Here is an 11,376-nt window from a genome sequence, read left to right as displayed (position 1 = left end):
TGATGTTTCTAGTCCTGGACAAGCAAAAAATGTCTTATTTTCAGAAATAATGAGTCAAAATGAAGTGAGTTTTCTTTAAAACAAGCTAAATAATCAGAGAATAATCTTGTTTTCACTTTGAAATAACATCATATTTCAAAACTCTAAGTAAAAACACATATTTTACATTTCAGCAACGTTTCTCCCTACTGTCATTCAACGTAATGAAAATGTTCACAAGTGTGTACCTTTGTTTAATAAAATGAAGTGTTTTTTCTCCACTGAATGGTAGGTCGCTCTTCATTCTGTGTTTGTGGCACAGTGTGGTGTTTAAGTAATAAAAGCCACTCTTCTGATGTGTAAATAATTCAGTTTTCTCTGTCCTCAAACAGAAAGGTGAAGAGCCTGAGGAAGGAGTCTCGAGTGAAGGTATGAGACCTAAACTAATAACAATGTCTTTAATGTACAATAATCAGAAATGTTACAGTACTGAAATATCAACTGAGTTGCAAAAGCCAGAGTTAAACCCTTTAGAATGAGCCTGTACCTCTTTACTCTGAAATCTTGACCAATGTTTATAAAGCAAATGTTTAATGTGCAATAGCTTCAACAAATTGCTTTAAAAACCCAGGGTTGTGTTCATATTTTTGATTATGTTTATTTATGCAAATGTTTGTTCACATTTTGTTCCACTTTATGTAGTGGAATGACAAAAAACTCGACATTAAACTTAAGAATTGATCTGCCATGTAATTTGCAGTTATGCTGGAATAGAAATAAACATAAATGCCAGTAATACTGCTGTTATCACTACTACCAGTACTACTAGAAACTGCAGATATCTTAAATATCCTCTCACTAATCCTAATGTTAAACCGATATTTGTTGTCTCTTTAGAGTTCGACAAGTTCCTGGAGGATCGGGCCAAAGCAGCAGACCAGGTTTCTCCTCTGGGTTCTCCTGGAGACCCCAGACCTCCTGTCAGTTCGTCCAGCAGCAGCCGCAGAAAAACCGAACAAATGGAGGATAATCTCTTTGCCTTGTAGAACAGTGATGGAGATACGAGTCCAGTAAACGCAAGCATATTCTCTCCAGCAGCTTCAACACGCCTGCTGCTCCTTCACACAGTTTTACAGCAGCAATAGCATCTAACATACAGCACTGTGAGGATTCTGCTTCATTACAGCGATTATAAACACAACAGAGGACAGTTCATCAAGAAACGAAAATTCTGGCATTAGTTACTCACCCTTATGTTGTTTCAGAATCATAAGACTCATTTATCTTCAGATCACAGTTGAAGATCTATGTAAGGATATTTATAAAATTAGATTCAATGTCAAGAGATTTATTTAAAACACATTAGACTATGGATGCAGCTATATGAACATTTTTGCAGGTACAACAATATGCAATTTATTTTTATGCAAAATATTTACTAATATATCACTGAATGACTAATTATGGCTGATACAATTTATTTTCAAGTCATATTTGGAAGTTCGTAACTGATATTGGCTAAGACTAATACATTTTAAGCTGATATTTGGAAGCCGATAATTGATATCGGCCGATACTAATATATTTCAAACAAATTTTTGGAACCCAATGACCAATATCGCCTAATACTGATATATTTCAAATTGATATTGTTAGCCAATAATCATAATCAGCCGATACTAGTATATTTCAAACTAATTTTTGGAATGCAATAACCAATATTGGCCTGATACTGATATATTTTAAGCTATTTTTTAAACCAATATTTGGAAACCAATACTGATATTTGTTAAACTTAAATTTGGAAGCTGATTACTAATATTAGCAGATACTAATCTAATAACAAATATTGATCGATAGTGATATGTCATACTAATTTGTGGAATACGATAAACGATGTTGGCCGATACTGATATATTTTAAGCTGAATTGTAGAAGCTGATTATCAATTTTGGCCGTTACTGATTTATTCCAAACTAATTTGTGGAATCTGATAACCGATATAGGCTGATACTGGTATATTTCAAACCAATATTTAGAATTTGATTATTGATATTGTTTGATAGTTATATATTTGAAACCAATATTTGCCAGATAGTGCTGATGTTAACTAAAATTTGGAATCTGATAACCGATATTAGCAGATACTGCTGTATTTTAAACTAATATTTGGAATCCAATAACTAATATTGGCCGATACTGAAAAATTTCAAACTGAAATTTTGAAGCCGATAACTGATCTTGGCTGAAACTGATAGATTTTATTCCAATATTTGGAAGCTGATAACTGATATTGTCTCTTACTGATTTATTTTATTTTAAAACCGATATTTGGAAGTTGTTAACCGATATTGGCAGATATTGATTTTAAACTAATATTTGGAAGCTGATAACCGATATTACCCTATACTAATAGATTTTAAACTAATATTTGGAAGCTGATGACCAATATCAGCCAATACTGATATATTTAAATCAATATTTGGAAGCTGTTGAACGATATTTGCTGATACTGATAGATTTTAAAACAATATTCGGAAGCTGATAACCGAAATCGGCCAATACTGACAGATTTAAATCAAAATTTGGAAGCTGATGAGCGATATCGGCCAATACTGATATATTTAAATCAATATTTGGAAGCTGATGACCGATAACAGCCAATACTGCTAGATTTAAGTCAATATTTAAAAGCTGATAACTGATATTGACATACACTGATAAATTTTGAACCAATATTTGAAAGCTGATAATCAATATCTGTCGATACTGATAGATTTAAGTCAATATATCGAAGCTGATAACCGATATTGACCTATACTAATAGATTTTAAACTAATATTTGGAAGCTGATGACCGATATATATGCAGATACTGATATATTTTAAACCAATATTTAGAAGCTGATGACCGATATCAGCCAATACTGATATATTTAAATCAATATTTGGAAGCCGATGACCGATATTGACCAATACTGATAGATTTAAATCAATATTTGGAAGCTGATGACCGATATCAGCCAATGCTGATATATTTAAATCAATATTTGGAAGCCGATGACCGATATTGACCAATACTGATAGATTTAAATCAATATTTGGAAGCTGATGACCGATATCAGCCAATACTGATATATTTAAATCAATATTTGGAAGCCGATGACCGATATTGACCAATACTGATAGATTTAAATCAATATTTGGAAGCTGATGACCGATATCAGCCAATGCTGATAAATTTAAATCAATATTTGGAAGCTGATAACTGATATTGACCAATACTGATAGATTTAAATCAATATTTGGAAGTTGTTAACTGATATCGGCCGATACTGATAAATTTAAGTCAATATTTGGAAGCTTATAACCGATATTGATCTACACTGATAGATTTTGAACCAATATTTGGAAGCTGATAATCAATATCTATCGATACTGATAGATTTTAACTATATTTGAAAACCATAAACCAGTATCTGCCGATACATAAATCTTTGACACGTGTCTACAAGAGGAGAGATGACATGAGAGCACACATTTTCAATATACAAAAATAAACAAAAGTCTTAATGTGTCAGGAAGGATATGGGAGTGAGTTGTTAATGTCAGAATAAAATTTTGGGTGAACTATCTCTTTAAGCTGAACGGCGCAGTCTAAGCGATGTCTTAAGCCAGCATGTAGCTGAAATAACTGCTCATTGCTTTTGAATAACCAATAAGCAGTTGAGTAGAGCAGTTTGTTTTCGTGTTTATTGTTCATTAATGAACTAATAATCTGAACCTCAAAGTATACTTCGGTTTTTACAAAGAAAATGTCAATGAATCTCCGATGAAAATGCTAAAACGGAGACAAAATTCACATTTAAAAGCCGTCTCATACTTCACTTTCTCATCAAATCTTCTGTCCAATTAAATGCTCGCTAGTGTCTGACAAACCCCACCCCTTTATTCTAATTGGCTGTTCATTAGATGCGCTTGAGTTCAGCCGCTCTCACTGGCAGAGCTGAGTAAAAAACAGCACGTTTTTTGAAAGAGGGAGGAGCCACTGTATGCCCCGCCCTCTCATCATATTTTAGTTGACATCACATTAAAAACGTTGAATAAAATTAAACATAATAGTCACAATTTTTTGAAATATTGGATTCAGATACACAACTACTTGTCCAACTCTCTCCATTCAGATATTCAGTGATGCTTACGCTGTAATGTGATTGGTTATCAAAGCACACATGATCCGCATTGGCCAATGTCTCCAAATAATAATAATGTCAACTTGTTTGGTCAAATAATAATGTCCACTGTTCATATAAATGTGCAAACCCAAGTATTCTTTAAGCTTTAGTGTCTGCCGTTGTGTGAGGTTGATCATTTGGGCGAGAGACAACCGTGATTGGCTGGTCTGAGGAAGGTAAATGAATACATTCTTGTTAATTAGCATATGCAAATGACCAAAGACAGAAAAACACACTTGTTTCCCATCTTAAATGAAGAGATTTGGACTCTTTCTGAAAGAGTTGTCCATGCCGGTATTAACAGCTTCAAATATAGACAGTTTGAGGGCATTTTAAAGCACTGTGTCTAGAGAAATGCATCTTTATTTATTAGTTTTTCCTCAATATCTCATTCCAAAGTAAAAGATATATATATATATATATATATATATATATATATATATATAGTGCTCATCATATATGAGTTTACCACTCACTGAGCTCTCTTTTAAATTAATGATGCTTTACAGTAATATATTTCTGCATATACATTAGATTAGTCCGTACCAAAGACAAAACTGCAGCTAATCTAAGAAAATAACTTAAATAAAAAAAGATCACAGTGCAAAAATGACTTCACAAATTAATATTTGTCAGAACAAATCATGACAAACACAGATATATCAAATTAAGTTGAAAATTAACACTTAAGTTGTAATAATATGTCATAATGTTGTTGCTTTTACTGTTATAAATCAAATTAATGCAGTTTTCTTTTTCCAACCTGAACTATTGGAGCTCATTAACCCTTTAAAATTAAATTATTGTGGTTTATTTAATGTAGTAAATGTTACTTTTACTCTACATCATTAAACTGTGATAAGAGAAAGTAATTAATCAACTAAATAAATAAATCAGTGGCTCATTAGTTTGATATATATATATATATATATATATATATATATATATATATACACAGTGGGGGAAATAATTATTGGACACGTCACCATTTTCCTCAGAAAACATATTTCTAAAGGTGCTGTTGACTTGAAATCTTCCCCACATGTTTATAACAAGCAAAGAAATCAAATCTAATTAGTTTACATATGGCGTTCTGTGTATAAAAATGAAATGACGCAGGGAAAAAAGTATTGAAGAGATGAAGAAAGGAAGGTGCAGGAAGGCAGTGAAAGCCCAGACAGCAGCTGAAATCTCTCAGTAGTTCTTCAGCAACCCTCTGCCAGGGTGGACATTTCAGAAAGATATTGATCCAAGAAAACTCAGATGCTTTCAGAGAAAGAAAATCAAGCTGTAGAATGGCCCGGCTAATCCCCTGAACCGAACACGATAGAGAATACAGAATAAAGCTCAGATTTGATAGACGAGACTCACAGAAGCATCAAGATTTAGACTCTCTGTTGAAGTCTGTGGGAAACTCACACCTGAGCAATGCATGAGGCTTCATTCTCCATATGAGAGGCGTCTTTAAGCTGCTTAATACTTATTTCCCCCACTGTATATACATATAGCATATTTATTTCTTTAGTTTTTGGAGTGAAATATGACTAATGTTTCTTAATTACTCATAATACTGATTGTACCACAGAAAAATTGGCACATTTGTCCAAAAATCTGGATATTTTATATTGTTTTGCTAGACCTAACTAAGAATTAGCCTGACGGCAACTGTACAATGTGTCTATATATACATAAATGTGTATATAGGAAAGTTTGTCTTCGCTTTGGTGTAAATGTTTAATTGCGTCCCTCTTTTTATTTGTGTGTGATTTTGCTATGGAGGTTTACATTCCAGTCGGTGTACGGTCTCTAATCGCTGTACGCTTCTTTATCTGAATCATGCTAAATATTGCACTGCTATTTTCCCAACAGCCTGAGCTTAATGTTTAACTGGATATTTCAGCCCAAAAATCGAGCTTTTGCTGAAAGTTTGCCCTCAAACATTACATTACTGTCTCATCAATAAAGCAGACGAAATATGTAAACGTGTGAAAAAAAGTCAGGATTTTCAGATAGAAACTCTTCTTGTAAGTTTTTTTTTTTTTAATTCCAAGTTTACATCTCTCAATTTTGAATTTAAGTATTATAATTATGCGTTTAAATCTGGATAATGCAAGTCTATTTCTCAATTCTGATGTTAAATATCCTAGTTATGAGTTTAAATTTGGATATTCCAAGAGTATATCTCTTTATTTTTTCATTTAAATCTCACAATTCCAACATTATATCTCTCTATTCTAAATTTACATTTCACAAAACAGCTTAATGCTTTCATTTCTACACTCAAAAGACATTGTGTAATGTAGGAAGGGCTTAAAATGCTGTGTTTTATCAGTAAAAGCAGCAGTTTAGTGTGTAAAACACTGGACGAGGGTTAATTTAGGCTATACTTGCACACTTGTACAGTGGTTGTGATGGAAATGGAGCATTTTCATCAATAAATGAAGAGTGCTCGTTATGCCAAAATGATCCAATTAATAGATTAACTGTAATCTGCAAAGACAGTTGCTGTATCCGAAATCGCTCCATATACCATGCGTTATTTGCGGAAGCAGCCATTTCTAGTGGTGTCCAAACCATAGTAAGCGTTCTTATGTGCACTTAATCAATCCCACAGTGCACTCTGATAACAAGTGAACAACCAACATACACACAACAGCTGGAAAACACCTAAAATACACTGTGAGGGCTTTCGCGCCAAATGATTTCCCGCGTCTGACCACAAGATGGCGGCCGTATAGCGCAATCCTGTCAGGGAACGATTGAAAATGAAATATCATTTAATTAAAGTGATGTCTGTATACATGAGAGAACTCAAAAGTCTTTGTTTCATAGTAGACAGCTCGCTGAGTGTTATAAATCTATCACATGATCTTTATAAATCGTCTGAGGGATTTATTAAGCAGCAAAACACAAACAAAAGGCATTTAGTGCACTCAGTAGTGCTCCAAATCACTAACTCGTTTCATTCACTATTTTAATATTAGTGAATGAGGGTGTGAAGGTGATTTCGGATACAGCAGTGTTTTGTGTTGAATGAGTGAAGTGTTATTTCTGCTTTATCATTACTGGGATTAACTGCTTCGATGAATGTCGCCATTTTATGACGGTAAAAGTGACTGTTTTGATGATCTCATCATGTCCTACATGTATTTTAGAATAATGAAATGTCATAAAAGTTTCCTGTTGTCAAATGTATCGATTAATCCAAACTATTTTATTAAAGTGATTTGCTTAATGCAAACATGTCTGTGGTGTGATTCATACTGACGAGCTCATATGAAATTAATCTCATTTATCTGTTGTTCTGAAGGTTGTGTTGCGAATAAGTAACTTTTTCACAGCAAAATAATTCAACATTTCCCAGCTTAGAGATGATGGAGGGATGGAGTTATGGTTGGTTGGATGGCTGGAGAGATTAATAGATGTGTAGAATGATGGATTCATGAATGGATGAATGGATAACGAGATGGATAAATTAATGGAGAGATGGATGGATAGAGATGAACTGATGGATAGAGAGATGGATGTATAGATGGATTAAGATTGATGAATAAATGTATAGAGAGATGGATGATGGATTGTGAATAGAGAGACTGATAGATGGATGAATAGACAGCTGAATGGATGATATATAAGGTATAGATATAATATAAGGCTTATGTACATCCATCCATCAATCTAAATCCATTCATCTCTATATCCATCCATCCCTCTATCCATCCACTAATATACATCGATCCATTTCTCTATATCCATCATCAATCCCTCTATCCATCCATTCATCTATCCATCAATCTCTCTATCCACAATCCATCCATCTCTCTAAATACATTCATTCATCATTCATCCCTCTATCCATCCATCCATCTCTCTATCCATTTATGATCAATACCTCTATCCATCTATTCGTCTCTCTATCCATCCACCCATCAGTCTATTTACAATCCTTCGTCCGTTCATCTCTATCCATCCATCCAACTGTCTATCCACCAATCCATTATTCATCTATCTCTCTATCCATCTATCATCCATACCTCTATCCATCCACCTCTCTATTCATCCATCCATCTATCCATCAATCTCTCCACAGTCCACCATCCACCTCTCTGTACATCCATCTCTATCCACCAATCCATCGTCCATTCATCTCTCTATCCACAATCCATCATCCGTCTCTATCCATCCATCAATCTCAATCCATCCATCCATCTCTCTATTCATCCATCCATCTGTCTATCAATCTCTCCACAATCCACTATCCACCTCTCTATACATCTATCTCTATCCACCAATCCATCATCCACCCATCTCTTTATCCATCCATTCATCTCTCTATCCACAATCCATCATCCATCTCTATCCATCCATCAATCTCAATCAATTCATCCATCTCTCTATACATCCAGTCATCACTCACCCCTCACTCCATTCATGATCCATACCTCTATCCATCCATCTGTCTCTATTTACAATCCTTCATCCATCCACCTCTCTATCCATCCATCCATCCATCTATCCATCAATCCATTATCCATCCATCTATCCACCAATTCATTATCCATCCACCTCTCTATCCATCCATCCATCCATCCATCTATCCATCAATCCATTATCCATCCACCTCTCTATCCATCCATCCATCCATCCATCTATCCACCAATCCATTATCCATCCACCTCTCTATCCATCCATCCATCCATCCATCTATCCATCAATCCATTATCCATCCACCTCTCTATCCATCCATCCATCCATCCATCTATCCACCAATCCATTATACATCCACCTCTCTATCATCCATCCATCCATCCATCCAACCATCAGTCTCTCTATTTAAAAATCATTCATCCATCTCGCTATCATCCATCTATCTGTCCACCAATCCATCATCCATCCATCTCTCTATCAATCCATAATTCATTGATCTCTCTATCATTTATTTCTTGATCCCTCTATCCACCAATCCATCATCCATCCCTCTATCCATCAAGCCATCAATCTAAATCTATTCATCCCTCTATATCCATCCATCTCTCCATCCATTCAACCATCCACCCTTCTGTCTGTCCACCTTATATACGGCTTATATCCACCCGTATATATCTGTCCATCCATCATCCATACCTCTATCCATCTATTCATCTCTCTATCCATCAATCTATTTACAATCCATCATCTATCCATCTCATGTACATCCATCCATCTCTCTATCCATCAGTTCATCTTTATCCATCCATCTCTTCATTAATTTATCTATCCATCCATCTCTCTATACATCTATCTATCAACCTGTCCATCCATCCAACTATTACCTCTATCCCTGCATCCATCTCTCTTTCCGTCCATGCATCCAAACATCCACCCCTCTATCTATCCACGTAGAAAGACAGATTGATGTATAGAGATGGACGGATAGAGGGATGGATAGAGAGATAGATATAAAGAGATGGACTAATTATGCTAATAGATAATTATATATACATAGTTAATATTTCATGTTCATTTGACAGATTCTTCACCAATATCAGTCTATAATGTTAATGTGGACTCTTCACCCACTGAATGAGCGCACAGACCTCCCGTGTGTGTGTGTGTGTGTGTGTGCTGCGCGGGTGTTACTCTCGGTCATTGACACACTTGTGTTGTTATCTGTATGTGTGTGTGTGTATGAGTTCATCATATATGAAACGCCTCCATTACTGATGCCCTCTATAAACACAGGCAGCTAACGGGCTAACAGCTCAATCCATCCGAGTTTACATCCATTATCTTCACGTTCCAGTGTTTATCATCAGTTGTGCGTCTTTAAATGTGTGTCATGTAGCTGAAACGTGTGTTTCATTAATATACACCCATCAGGTGTTCTGGTTTACTCAATGTAAACCTCTCTCTGCTTTATTAATCTGATTCTAGCAGAGAAATACATGATGTAACCGCGGAGCCACGCGCGTGACGTCACATCACCCCACTCGCTTTCTGCCTCCCCATTGGCTGGTTTCTCTGGTTCTACAGGCGGAGTCATCGTTAGGGCTCAACCTAGCGTGATCGTCCAGATCCCGCCCACTGCTCGATTGTGATTGGCTGACGGAGACAAGCCCTCTGAAGTCCCGACCACGCCGTTGCCCGCTGAGATTTTGTAAACAAAAGTACATTTATTTTGTATTTATTGTTAATAGCACATGTTACACCACAAAACAAGGAACAAGCATCAGTGAAAAGCACTTATAGCATTTATTAAAATAATAAAAAAAGATAAACAAGGAAATTATGCGAGTATATTATATATAATAGATATTTTTTATTAACACACAGTAAGTCTCAGAGTACTAGAATAATAACGAACGCGTTTAGATTGATGACAAAATAAAACAACACGTATTAACAACAATACTAACACAAAAGCCATTCTATATCGCGTTAAAAACAAATTAACGTATCATATGAGTAACTCCATTAGCAGTTAGCTTTTAAGCGTTATATGTGTATATTATTTTCTGTCAAGCACTATATTTCAACGCTGCATATCAACGGCAGGTTTTCATTATTATTAAGCTCAAAGATAGTGTAATTACATTTTATGTATACAATAACAAGGGCGACGTTTGAAGAAGGTTGCTGGTTCAGGCCTCAGCTGGGTCAGTTGGCGGTTCATTCCACTGTGGCGACCCCAGATTATAAAGGGACTAAGCCGAAAAGAAAATGAATGAATGAATACAATAGCAAATAGGCATAATAATCATCTTTTCTAATGAAAAGTCACACAAATAAAACAAAGAAAGAACTAAACAGACGGGGTAATTAAATACGCATTGAAAAAGCAAAACTTACAAGTGATTATCTTTTAATATTTTATAGATTTACCAGTCAACAATATAAGATTGTAACAACTGTAAACAAAATAAAAACTACAGAAATTGTGTTACATTATGCAGATTATACACTTTAAAGTAATATGGTAAACTAAAATAATAATTAAACAAATAAAATAAAACTATTTTACCTTGTAAGCAACTTTTCGACTTTTTGTTGTTGATTTTTATACCCATCAATAATAAAACATCGGAGTTATTTAGAAAGATAGCCAGTGTTGGAGAATGCCGCTTGACAGCGCGCCCGCCATGTTATGAAGCGTCAAGTTAAAACACGAGCTCTGATTGGTCGTC

General features: G+C 35.0%; 1 protein-coding gene across 1 annotated transcript in view; it reads left to right on the top strand.

The window, feature by feature from the left end:
• The window catches only part of tom1l2a (target of myb1 like 2 membrane trafficking protein a), a 33,683-nt gene extending 26,229 nt beyond the window's left edge, over nt 1-7,454 (top strand). Inside the window, 6 exon segments of the mRNA NM_001351677.2 lie at nt 372-408; nt 877-3,044; nt 3,300-4,618; nt 4,645-5,619; nt 5,651-6,622; nt 6,680-7,454. Of these exon segments, the coding sequence (NP_001338606.2) occupies nt 372-408; nt 877-1,025 (186 nt within the window). The 3' untranslated portion in view covers nt 1,026-3,044; nt 3,300-4,618; nt 4,645-5,619; nt 5,651-6,622; nt 6,680-7,454.
• The last annotated feature ends 3,922 nt before the right edge of the window (nt 7,455-11,376 follow it).

Source organism: Danio rerio, chromosome 3 (genome assembly GCF_052040795.2).
Source record: "Danio rerio strain M-AB ecotype USA chromosome 3, GRCz13ab, whole genome shotgun sequence".
NCBI lineage: Eukaryota > Metazoa > Chordata > Actinopteri > Cypriniformes > Danionidae > Danio > Danio rerio.
The sequence above is the reverse complement of the archived record's forward strand: the minus strand, read 5'-3'. Positions and strand labels throughout refer to the sequence as shown.